Source organism: Salvelinus namaycush, chromosome 19 (assembly GCF_016432855.1).
Source record: "Salvelinus namaycush isolate Seneca chromosome 19, SaNama_1.0, whole genome shotgun sequence".
Lineage (NCBI taxonomy): Eukaryota > Metazoa > Chordata > Actinopteri > Salmoniformes > Salmonidae > Salvelinus > Salvelinus namaycush.
The window spans coordinates 8,471,533-8,491,451 of record NC_052325.1 but is presented as its reverse complement, the minus strand read 5'-3'; the positions used below and the strand labels follow the sequence as shown (position 1 = coordinate 8,491,451).

General features: G+C 43.7%; 1 protein-coding gene across 1 annotated transcript; it reads right to left on the bottom strand.

Annotated features, from left to right (window-relative positions):
- Positions 1-2,071: 2,071 nt before the first annotated feature.
- LOC120063672 (trace amine-associated receptor 13c-like) lies at positions 2,072-3,031 on the bottom strand. The gene has a single exon (XM_039013968.1). The coding sequence runs from the start codon at positions 3,029-3,031 to the stop codon at positions 2,072-2,074; it is 960 nt and encodes a 319-aa protein (XP_038869896.1).
- Positions 3,032-19,919: the final 16,888 nt, after the last annotated feature.

Sequence of the window (19,919 nt, the reverse complement as noted above, 5' to 3'; positions counted from 1 at the left end):
AGAGTGCCCATTGATGCTGAGCGAGAGACTGAACGGCACCAACCACGCCATCCTGCAGACCATGGAGCCTCAGCTTCCTGGAGCCTCAGGACTGTTAGGGTTAACTCGAAGGGTATGGGTGGTAGGTGGAGTAAATATAAGGAAAGTTTGATTTGACATGTTTTGTGCATATTTTTTCATCACTCAAAATAAGACCAACATATTCAGGGAGTCTCCTGTAATGAAGTCTGGTATTATTCAGACAGATGGTCTCTTCTCAGTTTGGCACAGACACACTTTTCACCTTACACAGAAAGTTCAGATAGAAATTGACTTTATAGAACAGACATAATTCTCTTTCATATAGAATGAGTCTAGTTATCCCTCTCAGTCACATATTGTGAATTATACTGTCATCCTATGGCCACTTCACATACAGAAAACAATATCTGCCCACTGGGCACAGACGTCAATTCAATGTCTACACCATGTTGGTTAAAAAATAAACAATGTTTTGTATTTGAGATCAAATGTTTCATATGAGGCCATGTTATAGAATGTTACCTTTTTTTTAGGATAAATTCATACATATCTGTTTTACCGTTTAGAAATGAAAACACCTTATGTATCTAGTCCTCCCATTTGAAGAAGTCATAAGTATTTGGACAACTTCACTTGTAGTGTATTAAAGGTAGTAACCCTTTAAAAGTCATGTTCAGTTAAATTATGTATTTATATATTGGTTCCCTTACCCTGTAAGCAGTCTATGAACTGCTCTCATGAGTGACTGCAATCCACACTTTGGTTTTAATAGTCACTTCCAACAAACATGAATGCTAGCATTTTCAGACAAAACAATTTACTACTTCAGCACACTACTACAACAATGTGACAGTTTTTGAATAAAATGTTCAATATATTTCCTTTAACATCCTCTGTGTTGTTTACTTATTGTTTAACCATTGATATGTTCTAGGTCATTTTGAGAACTTAAGGAGCATCAGGTTCTGCTCGAATGTCCATCTTTTTGTGAGAAATTACACTTGTCTCTGTTCAAAACATTTATAAAGTATTAAGAAAGTTTGAATAGTCCTCACTTTTGATTAGGGACCGTAAATTTACTTTACTAATGATTATTAAATGGTTTATAAGGACATGTATTAAACATCTTATGAATGATCTTATAAATCATTATTACATACCATAAAAGTTCTTTATGATTTTGTGATGAACTAGCTTGCTAAAACAGATGCAGGAGTAATGATACATAAATTAAGAATAAACTATATACTTATCCATTATTAATTATTTAGTGTGTTACCCAATCACTATATTCATTCACAATAAACAGCTTCTGAGAGAGCTGCTCTGGCGTGACCCCTGACCTGGCAGCAGTGATGTAGTGAGAGTAGTGGTAGTGTTCATAACCAGTATGTTGAGGTTGAAGTGTCTGCTACAGTCTCCTGCACTGTTGAGTTGAATCATTAATGCATTTTGTAGTTATTTATACATGTCATAATAGCCAGGTGAGTAACATTTAGTAAATGTGTGCGTAATAATTAATGGTGAGCAAACTGTAAATGCCTTACAAATGGTTTATTACTGAACATTATAAAGTGGTACACATAATTACATATTCTTGCATTTTACCCTCAACTACTTACATACGCCATTGAGATAGACTTGGACGTTATCTGATATTCTGCAGTATTGAACGTTTAAAATTCAGGACACTTGTTAAAGGTGTTGTGTAACAATCGAGCCACTAGAGGGTGATGTTAAACATACATAATGACTCGTCCTCAAAATGTACTTTTAGAATACTTACATACTATTTATCATTAAATAACATAGAACAACAACAGACGTTGGTTTTTGGAATATACAACCCAAAATGACTACAATGTCTTTTATAAAACAAGCATATGCCTTCTTATACGTTTTCCAAGTCATTCCAATCCAATCCAGACAAATCATTCTGTATCAACACCACATTCATCAATGTATTGAGTATTGTTACATGAAAGAACAATTGTATAACATAACTATGTCAAACCTATGTTTTTCAAACTTAGAAATACAAATATAGGAACTATGAACGCCTTAACTTCAGAGTTAAAATATGTTTAGCTGTCACTTTGAACCATGGATAAAAGAAAGCATAAATTATTGGATTAATTAAGGAATTAACAAATGGCAGAAAGCTGATGATGAATGATAAATTGTCAATTAAGAAAGAAAGAAAGAAAAAAGAAAATATAAATGGAATCCAACAAATGAGATAGGTGAAAACAACAATAGACAGAGTTTTTGTTGCTTTTCTCTCAGACTTATTTGCCTGTACAGTTTTAACACCAGACACACTGACAGCCTCTTTTGAAAATACCTTTCTGGCCTGTGATCTGGCCACCACAAAGATTTTCATATAAAGTGTTATAATAATAGAGCATGGGACAACCATTGTAACTACAAGGTCAATGATATTACCCCAGATTGACCCTTCAACAATAAAACATTCTTTCAAACACCTACTGGGTATCTGTACATTTACAATGTCCTTTATAATAGCAGCATTGTATATGATACAACAACACCAGGTAATGGATATACAACACATCAATCTTGTTATTGTTATTTTAGAGTGGTACAATAAGGGATCACACACAGCAACATAGCGGTCAATAGATATCAAGACCAAACTGCCCAGAGATAAAGAAGGACATAAACAACTAATGTAGAGAAGAAACACACAGAAATATTCCCCAAAAACCCAACATGATTCCGTTATTGCTACAGTCATTACAGGTATCACAATCAGTCCCACCAGGAGATCTGACACAGCCAGAGAGAGGATGAGCAGGTTGGTTGGAGTGTGGAGCTGCTTGAAGTGAGAGATGGAGATGATCACCAGTACGTTCAAAAATACTGTAACTGCTGAAATCAATGAGAAGAAGATGTACAGTGTTATGTAGATAGCTGTCGATAGCAAAGCCTTTCTGCAAGAAGAGTTTCTGTCTTGAAAACAGTATTGAACATCTTCATGTTTCTCCATTTGTAAAAAAAAAATCTAAATGCTGAGATCATCCTGCTCCTTCTTGGTCCTGTGTGTGACCCTGTCGGGGCCGCCTTCTGTCAAACTCGGAGCTCTGCCTCTCTATTTATCCCTGAGTTACTGACAGCCACTCCCCTCCCCGGAGTCTCTCTGCACACAAAAGCACGAAAACATACACAAGTGAGCACAGAATGATGTAATGAATGACAGGATTGTATGCATTTTGTTGGGAAAATATATTATGGGTGATGTTTTGGTCACCCAAAGGCTTTTTTTCATGGGAAGTAGGATAGCTGTGTTAGAGTAACTGTTTTGGTCATGTCCATGCTGTGTTTGGACCATAATCCACAACCTCAGGAGACATGACGGCACATCACATGTCAGCTGGCCAGTGTAGGAAAGCGGACAGTAGGGAAGTTGATGAGGGCATATGTTTATGTTGTACGCGCTTATAGTAAATTAAATCAACATTTGTGGCATTCCATAGAAACATTCCGAAGACTTGTAAAAATGTCCATAAGAACTGAATTATTATTATTATTAATTATGCTTTATTATTTATTAAAACTGAATTCTGCATCATACTTCATCAAGTTGAGGGAGACTTTGGCTCAGTTACATTACGGGGACAATATTTTTTATTTCTATAATTGTATTTATATTTGATTTATTATAAACAATACAAAACATACACATGCACATACAAACGACTACATAATGTAAACATCAACTCCACCGGCCCACTAGCACACACCCCATCCTCAGCACCCACATCACTTTCCGTCACATGGCCTCAGACGGCACCATTCTCTTTCTCTCCATCACCCACCTACTTTCAATTTTTAGAAAATAAAGATTTTGACCTTTCCATTGCGTTAATGACAGAAGATTGGTTGATTTCCAATTTTAAAGTATGCGTTTTGTTTAAAGATGATTGACGAGAAAAGTATCATTCAGTCAATCGGGTATCTCGCTGCACCCTCAGATGCCATGTCTGGAAATATGCAGACAGACGGTTTGAAAGTAAATTCACATTGTGATACTTCTGACAGCCAACTTTCTATCTCCGCATATTACTTTTGGACTTCATAACATTCTCAGACGGCACGGATTATTGAGTCATTGTTAGTTTACACTTCAGACATGACTCTGCCATTGTGATGTCGAATTTGTGAATTTTGTCTCTTGTATAATGAATTATAGGCATACATTTTTACTGGATTTTGCGTGCACTTTTGTCAACTGTTATCTCGCCAATATCACTTCTTTTTATGTCTTGGTTCCAATAGTTTATATTTTTTTCTGAGAGATTGTCAGTTGGATAGGCTCTCTGCAAGGTTTTGTATGGCTTACCTATCACATTAATATCATTATCTGACTCAAATAGGATTCCCTCAAGATTGCTCTGACTTCAAATCAAAATGTTGTGATATAAAACGTTTAAATCGCATGTATTTTGAAAATATCTGAATTGGTCAAACCAAAATTATTTCCTGATATTTTAGAGTATTATTGAGTTTTCAATATTGGTCTGGAATATCAGAGAATCATCTGCAAATATGTTTAGTTTGTATGAATGTTTTCCAATACTGATACCTGTTTTGCTTGGGTCCTGTCTAATTTTGTCTGCAAGCGGTTCAATTGCCAGTGCAAACAGGAGGGAGAGGGGACCTCCCTGTCTTGTGCCCTTTTCTAAAGCAATTTCATCAGATAATGTATTATTTGTGAATATGTTTGCTGTAGGACACTTGTTTTTCAACAGTACAATGACCCAACACACCTCCAGGTGTGGCTACTTTTAAGAATCTAAAATATAAAAATATAAAATATGTTTTGATTTGTTTAACACTTTTATGGTTACTACGTGATTCCATATGTGTTATTTCATAGTTTTGATGTCTTCACTATTATTGTACAATGTAGAAATAGTTTTAAAAACTGGAATGAGTAGGTGTGTCCAAACTTTTGACGGGTACTGTATATATACAGTTGAAGCCGGAAGTTTACATACACCTTAGCCAAATACATTTAAACTCAGTTTTTCACAATTCCTGACATTTAATCCTGGTAAAAAGCCCTGTCTTAGGTCAGTTAGGATCACCACTTTATTTTAAGAATGTGAAATGGCAGAACAATAGTAGAGAGAATGATTTATTTCAGCTTTTATTTCTTTCATCACATTTCCAGTGGGTCAGAAGTTTACATACACTCAAATAGTATTTGGTAGCGTTGCCTTTAAATTGTTTAACTTGGGTCAAAGTTAGCCTTTGGGTAGCCTTCCACAAGCTTACCACAATAAGTTGGGTGAATTTCGTCCCATTCCTCCTGACAGAGCCGGTGTAACTGAGTCAGGTTTGTAGGTCTCCTTGCTCGCACACGCTTTTTCAGTTCTGCCCACAAATCTTCTGTAGGATTTAGTTCAGGGCTTTGTGACGGCCACTCCAATACCTTAACTTTGTTGTCCTTAAGCCATTTTGCCACAACTTTGGAAGTATGCTTGTGGTCATTCTTCATTTGGAAGACCCATTTGCAACCAAGCTTTAACTTCCTGACTGATGTCTTGAGATGTGGCTTCAATATATCCACATCATTTTCCTCCCTCATGATGCAATCTATTTTGTGAAGCGCACCAGTCCCTCCTGCAGCAAAGCACCCCCACAACATGATGCTGCCACCCCTGTGCTTCACGGTTGGAATGGTGTTCTTCAGCTTGCAATCCTCCCCCTTTTTCCTCCAAACATAACGATGGTCATTATGGCAAAACAGTTCTATTTTTCTTTCGTCAGACCAGAGGACATTTCTCAAAAAAGTACGATCTTTGTCCCCATGTGCAGTTGCAAACCGTAATCTGGCTTTTTGATGGCGGTTTTGGAGCAGTGGCTTCTTCCTTGCTGAGCGGCCTTTCAGGCTATGTCGATATAGAACTCGTTTTACTGTGGATAGAGATACTTTTGAACTTGCTTCCTCCAGCATCTTCACAAGGTCCTTTGCTGTTGTTCTGGGATTGATTTTCACTTTTCGCACCAAAGTACGTTCACCTCAAGGAGAAAGAACGTGTCTCCTTCCTGAGTGGTATGGCGGCTGCTTGGTCCCATGGTGTTTATACTTGTGTACTATATTTTGTACAGATGAACATGGTACCTTCAGGCGTTTGGAAATTGCTTCCAAGGATGAACCAGACTTGTGGAGGTCTACAATTATTTTTTTTTAGGTCTTGGCTGATTTCTTTTGATTTTCCCATGATGTCAAGCAAAGAGGCACTGATTTTGAAGGTAGGCCTTGAAATATATCCACAGGTAAACCTCCAATTGACTCAAATGATGTCAATTAGTCTATCAGAAGCTTCTAAAGCCATGACATAATTTTCTGGAATTTTCCAAGCTGTTTAAGGGCACGGTCAACTTAGTGTATGTAAACTTCTGACCCACTGGAATTGTGATACAGTGATATAAGTGAAATAATCTGTCTGTAAACTATTGTTTGAAAAATTACTTGTGTCATTCACAAAGTAAATGTCCTAAACGAATTGCCAAAACTATAGTTTGTTAACAAGAAGTTTGTAGAGTGGTTGAAAAATGAGTTTTAATGACTCCAACCTAATTGTATGTAAACTTCCAACTTCAACTGTATGTATATATATATATAGTGCATTCGGAAAGTATTCAGACCCCTTTGACAATTTCCACATTCTGTTAAGTTACAGACTTATTCTAAAATGAATTAAATTGTTTTTCCTCATTAATCTACACACTATACCCCATATTGTCAAAGAAAAAATTGTTTTCAGAAATGTTTTCAAAATTACTCAGTACTTTTTTGAAGCACCTTTTGCAGCGATTACAGCATCAATTCTGCTTGGGTGTGACGCTACAAGCTTGGTACACCTTTATTTGGAGAGTTTCTCCCATTCTTCTCTGCAGATCCTGTCAAACTCTGTCAGGTTGGATAGGGAGTGTTGCTGCACAGCAATTTTCAGGTTTCTCCAGAGATGTTCGATCGGGTTCAAGTCCGGGCTTTGGCTGGACCAGTCTAGGACTTTCAGAGACTTCTCCCGAAGCCACTCCTGCGTTGTCTTGGCTGTGTGCTTAGGGTCGTCGTCCTGTTGGATGGTGAACCTTCGCCCCAGTCTAAGATCCTGAGTGCTCTGGAGCATGTTTTCATCAAGGATCTCTCTGTACTTTGCTCCGATCATCTTTCCCCCGATCCTGACTAGTCTCCAAGTCCCTGCCGCTGAAAAACATCTCCACAGCATGATGTTGCCACCACCATGCTTCTTCATATGGATGGTGCAAGGTTTCCTCCAGACGTGACTCTTGATTTTCAGGCCGAAGAGTTCAATCTTGGTTTCTTCAGACCAGAGAATCAAGTTTCTCATGGTCTGAGAGTCTTTTTAGGTACCTTTGGCAAACTCCATGTGGGCTGTCATGTGCCTTTTACTGAGGAGTGGCTTAAATCGGGCCACTCTACCATAAAAGACTGATTGGCTTTAGAGATGGTTGTCCTTTTGGAAGGTTCTCTAATCTCCACAGAGGAACTCTGGAGCTCTGTCAGAGTGACCATTGAGTTCTTGGTCACTTCCCTGACCAAGGCCCTTCTCCCCTGATTGCAGCCAGCTCTAGGAAGAGTCTTGGTGGTTTCAAACGTGGTGGTCCCACAGTTATCAGTGCATGTCAGAGAAAAAACCAAACCATGAGGTTGATGGAATTGTCCATCAAGCTCCCAGACAGGATTGTGTTGAGGTACAGATCTGGGGACGGGTACCAAAACATTTCTGCACCGTTGAAAGTTCCCAAGTACACAGTGCACTCCATGATTCTTAAATGTAAAAAATTGAAAACACCAAGACTCTTACTATCTTAAGTAGCAATCAGGCCTTTATGCTAGAGTGGCCAGACATAATCGACTCCTCAGTAAAATGCACATGACAGCCAGCTTGGAGTTTGCTAAAAGGCACCTAAAGGACTACAGACTGGCCAGCGGACATGTGGCGTGCTGTCATGTCTCCTGAGCTTGTGGATTAGGGTTCAAACTGAGCACTGACATCCCCAAAAACTGTTAGTCTTACACAGTTATCCTATTTCCCATGTATTTTCGCCGTTGAGTGACCAACACATCACCCATACTGTATTTTCCCCACTAAAATGCTCAGAATTTGAGAAAATGTACCTTTACTTTCATATATAACAATCAGTAAGATTGAAGGACAGGCTAGATGGGCACAGCAACATCCAGTCCTGTTATACATTACATCATGTTTCATAAATTGTTTGTTTATTTAACCGTTTATTAATTTGTGAGCTCACGTGTGTGTGTGTGTGTGTGTGTGTGTGTGTGTGTGTGTGTGTGTGTATTGATAGAGGAATTTCATTCCTGTGTGTTCGTTAACCAATTCAATTATAACAAAGTAAACACTCTGTCCGTTTCTAAGAATTTGTTAGGTTCTCATTTGCATAAAATAGACAAAGACCAGTCTCCAAATTAATCAGTAGCTTTATTCTCGAGAGAGCTCTGTTTATCATTTCCGGTACATTGGTTTATATACCTCACATTTCGTCATAAACGTCCCTCCTCTCAGATTCAATGGCAACATAGTTCTCAAGTCTTCGTCCCACCCTAGTCACACCCCGACCTAACCAACATAGAGAAGAAAAAGCTCTCTATGGTCAGGGCGTGACACAGTGTGTCTGGTGTTCAAACTGTACAGGAAAATAAGTCTGAGAGAAAAGCAACAAAAACTCTGTGAATTGTTGTTTTCAACTATCTCATTTGTTGGATTCCATCTCTCTTTCCTTTCTTTCTATCTTTTTTAGGTGAAAATGTATCAGCATCCATCATCAGCTTTCTGCCACTTGTTAATTCCTTAATTAATCCAATAATTTATGCTTTCTTTTATCCATGGTTCAAAGTGACAGCTAAACATATTTTAACTCTGAAGTTAAGGTGTTCATAGTTCCTATATTTGTATTTCTAAGTTTGAAAAACAATGGTTTGACATAGTTATGTTATACAATTGTTCTTTCATGTAACAATACTCTGACAATACAGAGATGAATGTGATGTTGATACAGCATTATTTGTCTGGATTGGATTGGAATGACTTGGAAAACTTATAAGAAAGCATATGCTTGTTTTATAAAAGACATTGTAGTCATTTTGGGTTGTATATTCCAAATACCAAAGTCTGTGTTAGTTCCATGTTATATAATGATACAGTAAATAGTATGTAAGTATTCTAAAAGTACATTTTGAGGAAGTCATGAATCATTCTGTATATTGTCTAACATTATCCTCTAGTGGCTCAATTGTGACACAACACTTATAACAAGTGCAGTGAAGTTGAAATGTTCATTACGGCATGATATCAGATAACGTCCAAGTCTATCTCAATGGTGTATTGTGTAAGTAGATGAGGGTAAAATGCAAGAATATGCAATTATGTGTACCACTTTACAATGTTCAGTAAAAAAACATTTGTAAGGCATTTACATTTTGTTCGCCATTTATTATTAGTTCCACATTTGTGAAATGTTACTCACCTAGGTATTCTGACATTTATAAATAACTACTATATGCATTAATGATTCAACACAACAGAACAGGAGACCACAGCAGCCACTTCAACCTCAACATACTGGGTATGAACTCTACCACTGCTCTCACTACATCACTGCTGCCAGTTCAGGGGTCACGCCAGAGCAGCTCTCTCAGAAGCTGTTTAGTGTGAATGAATATAGTGATTGGGTAACACACTAAATAATTAATAATAGATAATTATATAGTTTATTCCTAATTTATGTATCATTACTCCTGCATCTGTTTTAGCAAGCTAGTTCATCACAAAATCATAAACAACTTTTATGGTATGTAATAATGATTTATAAGATCATTCATAAGATGTTTAATACATGTCCTTATAAACCATTTAATAATCATTAGTAAAGTAAATTTGCAGTCCCTAATCTAAAGTGAGGACTATTCGTACTTTCTTAATACTTTATAAATGTTTTGAACAGAGACCAGTGTAATTTCTCACAAAAAGATGGACATCCCAGCAGTACCTGATGCTTCTTAAGTTCTATAAATGACCTAGAACATATCAATGGTTAAACAATAAGCACACAACACAGAGGATGTTAAAGGAAATATATTGTATTTTTTATTCAAAAACAGTCACATTGTTGTGGTAGTGTGCTGAAGTAGTAACATGTTTTGTCTGAAAATGCTGACAGTCGTGATTGTTGGCAGTGACTTTCAAATACCAAAGTGTGGATTGCAGTCACTCATTAGAGCAGTTCATAGACTGCTTACAGGGTAAGGGAACCAATATATAAATACATAATTTAACTGAACATTACTTTTAAAGGGTTACTACCTTTAATACAATACAAGTGAAGTTGTCCAAATACTTATGACTTCTTCAAATGGGAGGACTAGATACATGAGGTGTTTTCATTTCTAAACGGTAAAACAGATACGTATGAATTTATCCTAAAAAAAAAGGTGACATTCTATAACATGGCCTCATATGAAACATTTGATCTCAAATCCAAAACATTGTTTATTTTTTAACCAACATGGTGTAGACATTAAATTGACGTCTGTGCCCAGTGGGCAGAGAATGTTTTTTGTATGTACAGTGGCCATAGGATTGCAGTATAATTCACAATCTGTAAATGAGAGGCATAACTTGACTCATTCTATATGAAAGAGAATTAGGTCTGTTCTATGAAGTCAATTTATATCTGAACTTTAAGTGTTAGGTGAAAAGTGTGTCTGTGCCAAACTGAGAAGAGACCAACTGTCAGAATAATACCAAGCCTTTTCATTACAGGAGACTCCCTGAATATATTGGTGATGAAAAACAATATGCACGAAACATGTCAAATCAAACTTTCCTTAAATTTAATCCACCTACCACCCACACCCTTAGAGTTAACCCTAACAGTCCTGAGGCTCCACCCCAAAAAATTGTCTGCAGAATGGCGTGGTTGGTGCCGTTCAGTCTCTCGCTCAGCGGCAATGGGCACTCTCCGTGGAGGAAGTTGGCCAGGTAGCACTGAGGAGGAATTATTCAAATTGGCATAATTTTCAGCTCTATGTATAGTCCACATCCCGATTGATTGTGCCGTGGTTGATGCTTCAAGTTTCAGCAACACAAAGCTGTCATGGAAGTTACTTGAATCTGGCTTAATGTGAAGTCAATAACTCTGATAAAAAAGCCTCGTCATGGACAATGAAACATGTTGTTTTGTGGCCTTCAGAGAGGCAAATATCAAAGGTGTGAGTGTGATGAAAAGGAGCCCAGAGCAGACAGTGGCAACCCATGATGTTACCGTGGCGTAAGCTAGTGTATAAGGAAAGTAGCCTACCTAAACACCTTGCAAGCAGACGGGGTAAGTTGTCTAGAATGGAACAAATGATGTAAAAAAACTTGTGAAATGGCAAATGTAAACTAAACCAGGGAAAAAAAATACTACCCTCCCCTGTGCCCACTGAAATCAACGTTCCCCAAGCCGAAAAAAATTACAAAAAAATTACACCCTCTCCACTATTTTGGACCCCCACACAGTTATTCTCAAACTGTCACTAATTGTGCTGTCAATTGAAGTTCTTATTTTATGTGTACTAGACAGAATTTGCATCTGAAACTTTTGGCAGGAAACATTTCAACTGTTGGGTCTTGAATGTATGGTAGTGCCAAGCACACAGAATTCCTGTAAGTTTTATGAGATAATTATCAAGTTAATAGAAAATAATCACGTGGCTAAACCAACAAAGCTTGTAATTTCACAAGTGTTTTCATATTTATAGATTACATACATGTTTGTTATTAAGCCACATGAAAGTTCACATGTTCCAGCATAAATTTATATTTTTTGTAATTTCATATTTTTTTGGTACTTTTTTGCCTTTTTTCTCTCCAATTTTGTGATATTCAATTGGTATTTACAGTTTTGTCCCATCACTGAAATTCCGGTACGGACTCGGGAAAGGTGAAAATAAAGGTGAAAAAAAAGAGCCATGCGTACTCCGAAACACGACCTATCCCAAGCCGCACTGCTTCTTGATGTAACAGTATAACTTTAGTACGTCCCCTCGCCCCGACACGGGCGCGAACCAGGGACCCTCTGCACACATCAACAACTGACACCCACGAAGCGTCGTTACCCATCGCTCCACAAAAGCCGCGGCCCTTGCAGAGCAAGGTGCAACACTACTTCTAGCTTTCAGAGCAAGTGTCGTAACTGATTGAAACGCTAGTAGCGCATACCCGCTAACTAGCTAGCCATTTCACATCCGTTACATTGACACACTGCTTGCTTAACCCGGTAGCCAGCCGCACCAATGTGTCAGAGGAAACACTGTACAGCTGGCGACCACTGCCAGCAGCATACCACCCTGCATCCCACGGTGGGCTTGTTTCTGAAGCTAAGCAGGGTTGGTCCTGATCGGTCCCTGGTTGGGAGACCAGATTCTGCAGGAAGTGGTGTTGGAGGGCCTGTAGGAGATACCCTTTCCTCTGGTCGAGAAAAAATATCCCAATGCCCCAGGGCAGTGATTGGTGACATTGCCCTGTCTAGGGTGCTGTCTTTTCGGGTGGGACATTAAACAGGTGTCCTGACTCTCTGTGGTCACTTAAGATCCTATGGCACTTATCGTAAGAGTAGGGGTGTTAACCCCGGTGTCCTGGCTAATTTTCCAATCTGGCCTTCATACCATCACGGTCACCTAATCATAGCCAGCTTACAATTGGCTCATTCATCCCCACTCCTCTCCCCTTTAACTATTCCACAGGTCCTTTCTGTAAATGAAAATGTGTTCTCAGTCAACTTATCTGTTAAAATTAGGGTAGAAAAAAGAAAAAGTCAGCATGCATGCACCCGGCCCACCACATGGACTCGCTAAAGCGCGATGGGACAAGGACATCCCTAACCCGGACGATGCTGGGCCAATTGTGGGCCGCCTCACGGGTCTCCCGGTCTGTACTGACGCTTCTAGCACAGCGATGCAGTGCCTTAGACCGCTGTGCCACTCAGGAGGCCACCAGAAGGCATTGTGAAGTGTGAAGTGATGTGCGACATACACCTAGTTTCCTAAAATGAGCCACATATAGACATTCGGTAACAATTTACCTTTACACCTTGTAAAAAAACATTGATAATAGATTAGTAAATAGTTTATTCATTTTTTATTTATCATTACTCGCACATTTGTAAATGTTAGTACGGTAGTTGTTCACACGTTTATTAATAAGTGACTAGTAAATTAATACATAACTAGTAAGCTAGTTATTGACACATTCATTACTAAGTGATAAATAAACTATTTATAATCCATTTTAAATGTTTTATAATAATATGTTATTATAAAGTGCTACCAATTAGTGTTACAGTATGAAGGATGTAACATCTCAAAAAGCAAACTGTCTACTTTGAGTTAACAACTTGGAAAGGCCTTATCAGAGTCGTGGAATCAGTTCTGCATTTGTGAAACAAGCATTTAGCATGTAAGACGTGCATATATTGATCCTGGATCATATTATATCTGTGCTGATCCAAGATTGACATATCAGTATTGATCCTGGATCTTCATATATCGGTGTTGATCCTGGCTCGTCATATATCAGTGTTGATCCTGGATCTTCATATATCGGTGTTGATCCTGGCTCATATTGGGTTGTCGCCCCTCTTGGGTTGTGCCGTGGCGGAGATCTTTGTGGGCTATACTCGGCCTTGTCTCAGGATGGTAAGTTGGTGGTTGAAGTTATCCCTCTAGTGGTGTGGGGGCTGTGCTTTGGCAAAGTGGGTGGGGTTATATCCTGCCTCTTTGGCAATGTCCGGGGGTATCATCGGATGGGGCCACAGTGTCTCCTGACCCCTCCTGTCTCAGCAGTTGCCGGGATAGGGTGAGCATCCAGCCAGGACGGGTTGTGCCAGCTCTGCTCTCCAGACCTCCAGTGCATCTCCACGGTCCAGTGATGATCCATAGCACGAAGCCTCCAGTGATGATCCATGGCAGGGAGCCTACAGCGATGGCCTCCAGTCCAGAGCTTCCAGCGAAGGTCTCCAGTCCGGAGCCTCCAGCCACAGCCTCCAGTCCGGAGCCTCCAACGACGGTCTCCAGTCCGGAGCCTCCAGCGAGGGTCCCCAGTCCGGTGCCCGCAACGAGGGTCTCCAGTCCGGAGTTTCCAGCGACGGTCTCCAATCCAGAGCCTCCAGCGACGGTCCCCAGTCCGGGGCCCACAACGAGAGTCCCCAGCCCGGGGCCCGCAACGAGGGTCCCCAGCCCGGGGCCCGCAACGAGGGTCCCCAGTCCGGGGCCCGCAACGAGGGTCCCCAGTCCGGGGCCCGCAACGAGGGTCCCCAGTCCGGGGCCCGCAACGAGGGTCCCCAGTCCGGGGCCCGCAACGAGGGTCCCCAGTCCGGGGCCCGCAACGAGGGTCCTTTAGTCCGGGGCCCGCAACGAGGGTTCCCAGTCCGGGGCCCGCAACGAGGGTCCCCAGTCCGGGGTCCGCAACGAGGGTCCCCAGTCCGGGGCCCGCAACGAGGGTTCCCAGTCCGGGGCCCGCAACAAGGGTTCCCAGTCTGGGGCCCGCAGCGAGGTTCCCCAGTCCGGGGCCCGCAACGAGAGTCCCCAGTCCGGGGTCGGCGACGAGGGTCCCCGCACCAGAGGCGCCAACAAAATGGGGTGAGCCAGAGGTGGAGCGGGGTCTACGTCCCGCACCAGAGCCGCCACCGCAGATAGATGCCCACCCAGACCCTCCCCTATAGGTTCAGTTTTGCGGCCGGAGTCCGCACCTTTGGGGGGGGGGGGTACTGTCACTATGTCTTTATGTCTCTATTAGGTTTGGTCAGGGTGTGATTTGGGTTGGGCATTCTATATTCTTTATTTCTATGATTTGTGATTTTAATGTTGATACTTAAGCAGATTTTAGCAATTACATTTACTTTTTTTTACATTTACTTTTGATATGTAAGTATATTTAAAACCAAATACTTTTACTGAAGTAGTATTTTACTGAGTGACCGTTTCTTTTACTTGAGTCATTTTACTTTTAGTCTTTACTTTTACTCAAGTATAACAATTGGGTACTTTTTCCACCACTGCGCTGGAGTCATTGCAAATGAATTTGTGCCACTTGTGTAGCCTACTTGAAGCTGGCAAACATATTTAATACATAGCCTATAACTTCAGTTTATTGTTGCTGCTGTTATTATGCTGTTATTAATGGCCATGTGTAGTTCATTCATTTGGAAGTTATCAATTGTGATCATGGTCAGAGATCTACTGCTTCACCTTTAATGTCAATTTCATTGTTCTTTTCCCTGAAATGAGATGTCAAGGGCTATAGGCTACAAACTCAGCAAACCATGGCAAAGTTGAATTGCAATTATAAACCCAGAAGTTAGTCAGTAGCCTTGTTCGGGCGGCGTTCGGCGGTCGACGTCACTGGCTTTCTAGCCATCGCCACTCCATTTTTCATTGATCCATTTGTTTTGTCTTGTTTTGCACACCTGGTTTTCGTTCCCCAATCACACTACATGTATTTATTCCTCTGTTCCCCCTCATGTCTTTGTGTGAGATTGTTTTGTGTTACGTGTCTATTTTGACACGCTTTACTGGTATGTGTTTATTTCCGTGTTTTATTTCACGAGGTATGTTATTGTGTTTATACAATATTATTGTGACTGTTTGCGCGTTTGCACTTTTGCATTGGCTGGAGGTTTCGACGCAGTGCCGTTCGTCTGTTGGTTTCACCTGCCTAAATAAAGTGTGCGCCTGTTCACAACTCTCTGCTCTCCTGCACCTGACTCCGCTCCCAGTACGCACGCCAGTGACAGAATCTCACACCAACCATGGAGTCAGTAGGAGCAGGTACCCCGGTCAGAGGAGTCGAGGAGCGCGTCCAGGAACACTAGGCAATGCTGCATCATCTCGGTGCCATGATGGATCGCGTTGTCCAGACCATGGACCGCTGGAAGAGACAGGAAGTCTCTCCAGCGCCTCGACCAGCGCAACAGGGGTTACCTCTACCCGTCCCTCCCTCCCCTCCGTCTCGTCCGGATCCAGTTCCAGTGGGATGCGTCTCTCCCTGCCACGGGCCGGCAGCACAGTGCCAGGGGTTCCACTCACAACTGGACCTATACCTGGCCACCGTTCACTCAGCTCCCTCGGGAAGGGAGAGAGTGTCCGCCCTCATCTCATGCCTCTCGGGGAGAGGTCTGGAGTGGGCAAACGCCGTATGCGGAGAAGGAGACGTGGCGTTGGACCACTTCGAAGAGTTCACCCGCCGCTTCCGAGCCGTCTTCCACCATCCACCCGAAGGAAGAGCGGCAGGGGAACAGCTCTTCCATTTGAGGCAGGGGACAAGGAGCTCACAGGAGTTCACACTGGAATTCCGGACCTTGGCCGCCAGAGAAGGATGGAATGACAGGGCCCTCATCGACCACTAAAGATGCAGCCTGTGCGAGGACGTCTGACGGGAGTTGGCCTGCAGGGATGCCACCATCACTTTTGACCAACTGGTGGATCTGTCCATCCGGTGGGGCCATTAGGTCTACCATTAGGGTCCGGGCTAATCAGGGAAGCCACCATCTCCCTGGCCATGGAGACGTAGGGGGGTCACGAGGAGAGAATCAGTCTCTTCCTCATTGACTCTCCTGCGTTTCCCGTAGTACTAGGCCTTCCCTGGTTGGCTCCTCATAACCCCACCATTTCCTGGCAACAGAGGGCTCTCACGGGGTGGTCGTGAGAGTGCTCGGTGAGGTGTGTAGTGGTTTCCGTTGGTGCTACCACGATGGAAAGTCCAGAACAGGTCTCCACCGTGCGCATTCCCCCAGAATTTGCCGATTTGGCTCTTGCCTTCTGTAAAAAGAAGGCGACTCAAGTACCACCCCATTGACGGGAGGATTGTGCAATAAATCTCCTGGTAGACACTGCACTTCCCAGGGGTCACGTGTATCCCCTGTCACACGCAGAGACAGCGGCTATGGAGACATATGTCGCCGAATCCCTGTGTCAGGGGTACATTCGGTCCTCCACTTCACCCGCCTCCTCGAGTTTATTTTTTGTGAAGAAGAAGGATGGAAGTCTGCACACGTGCATTGACTATAGAGGTCTCAATCAAGTCACGGTGAGGTACAGTTACCCGCTACCTCTTATCTTCACTAAACTGGATCTCAAGAGTGCGTACAACCTTGTGCGTATCCGGGAGGGAGACGAGTGGAAGACGGCGTTTAGTACCACCTCAGGGCATTATGAGTACCTCGTCATGCCGTACGGGTTGATGAATGCGCCATCAGTCTTCCAATCATTTGTAGACGAGATTTTCAGGGACCTGCATGGGCAGGGTGTAGTGGTAGTATATTGATGACATTCTGATATACTCCGCTACATGCGCCGAGCATGTGACCTTGGTGCGCAAGGTACTTGGACTACTGTTGGAGCATGACCTGTACGTCAAGGCTGAGAAATGCCCATTCTTTTAGCAGTCCGTCTCCTTCCTGGGGTATCGCATTTCCACATCAGGGGTGGAGATGGAGAGTGACCGCATTGCAGCCGTGCGTAATTGGCTGACTCCCACCACGGTAAAGGAGGTGCAGCAATTTTTAGGGTTTGCCAATTACTACTGGAGATTTATCCGGGGTTTTGGCCAGGTGGCTGCTCCCATTACCTCACTGCTGAAGGGGGGTAATGTACGTCTGCAGTGGTCGGCTGAGGCGGACAAGGCTTTTGGGCACCTAAGAGCTCTGTTTACCTCGGCTCCCGTGCTGGCCCATCCGGATCCCTCTAGTGGAGGGTGGACGCGTCCGAGGCTGGGATAGGAGCCGTGCTCTCTCAGCGCTCGGGCACGCCACCGAAGCTCCGCCCCTGTGCTTTCTTCTCGAAGAAGCTCAGCCCGGCGGAGCGGAACTATGATGTGGGGGACCGGGAGCTGTTGGCTGTGGTTAAGGCTTTGACGGCGTGCAGACATTGGCTTGAGGGAGATAAACACCCTTTCCTCATCTGGACTGACCACCGCAACCTGGAGCACATCCTTCGTCAGGATCTTCGTCAGACAAGGTGGGCCATGTTCTTCACCCGTTTTGTGTTGACCCTGTCCTACAGACCAGGTTCCCAGAATGTGAATGCAGACACACTGTCCCGGCTGTATGACACAGAGGAGCGGTCCATGGATCACACTCCGATACTTCCGGCCTCCTGCCTGGTGGCACTGGTGGTGTGGGAGCTGGACGCTGACATGGAGCGGACGTTACGCACAGAGCCCACTCCCCCCCAGTGTCCAGCTGGGCGCCTGTACGTTCCGTCTGCTGTCTGTGACCGTTTGATCTATTGGGCCCACACGTCACCCTCCTCTGGTCATTCTGGTATCGGTCGGACGGTGCGTTGCCTTCGTGGGAAGTACTGGTGGCCCATCTTGGCCAAGGACGTGAGGGTTTATGTTTCCTCCTGCTCGGTGTGCGCCCAGTGCAAGGCTCCCAGGCCCCTGCCCAGAGGGAAATTACAACCCCTACCCGTTCCACAACGGCCGTGGTCGCACCTGTCGGTGGACTTCCTGGCGGATCTTCCTCCCTCACAGGGCAACACCGCGATCCTGGTCGTTGTGGATCGGTTTTCTAAGTCCTGCCGTCTCCTTCCTTTGACCGGTCTCCCTACGGCCCTACAGACTGCGGAGGCCCTGTTCACACACGTCTTCCGGCACTATGGGGTGCCTGAGGACATAGTTTCTGATCGGGGTCCCCAGTTCACGTCCAGGGTCTGGAGAGCGTTCATGGAACGTCTGGGGTCTCGGTCAGCCTCACCTCAGGTTTTCACCCCGAGAGTAACGGGCAGGTGGAGAGAGTAAACCAGGATGTGGGTAGGTTTCTGCGGTCATATTGCCAGGACCGGCCGGGGGAGTGGGTGGCGTTTATACCCTGGGCAGAGATGGCCCAAAACTCACTCTGCCACTAACCTATCTCCTTTGCAGTGCGTACTGGGTTATCAGTCGGTTCTGGCACCTTGGCATCAGAGCCAGATCGAAGCTCTTGATGTGGACGAATGGTTTAAGAGCTCGGAGGAGACATGGGACGCCGCCCGTGTGCACCTACAACGTGCCGTGAGGCGGCAAAAAGCGAGCGCCGACCGCCACCGCAGCGAGGCCCCGGTGTTCGCACCGGGGAACCGGGTCTGGCTCTCGACCCAAAACCTTCCCCTCTCCCTGTCCTGCCGGAAATTGGGCCCCCGGATTGTGGGGCCATTTAAAGTCCTGAGGAGACTGAATGAGGTATGCTACAGGTTACAGCTTCCCCCAGATTATCGTATTAATCCCTCGTTCTATGTGTCTCTCCTCAGGCCGGTGGTGGCTGGTCTCTCCAGGAATCTGAGGTGCGGGGGGGCCCCGGCGTATGCTGTTCGAGCCATCCTGGACTCAAGGCGTCGGGCGAGGGGCCTTCAGTACCTCGTGGAGTGGGAGGGGTACGGTCCGGAGGAGAAATGCTGGGTGCCGGTGGAGGATGTCCTGGACCCTCTGTCTCCATCCGGATCGCCCTGCGCCTCGTCCTCCGGGTCGTCCCCGAGGTCGGTGTCAGTGCGCTGCTGGAGCCACGCGTCAAGGGGGGGGGGGGGGGGGGTACTGTCACGACTTCTGCCGAAGTCGGTCCCTCTCCTTGTTCGGGGCTGACGTCACCGGCCTTCTAGCCACCGCCGATCCACTTTTCATTTCCATTTGTTCTGTCTTTGTCTTTCACACCTGGCTTCACTCAACCAATTACTTGTTTATTATTTAACCCTCTGTTACCCATGTTTTGTTTGTGAGTGATTGTTCTTTGTACATCGGTCCGTTTTTGTGGGCTCGCTATGTTGCTTTGTATTTTTGTAATTTTGATTAAAATACGTTGATTAGTCA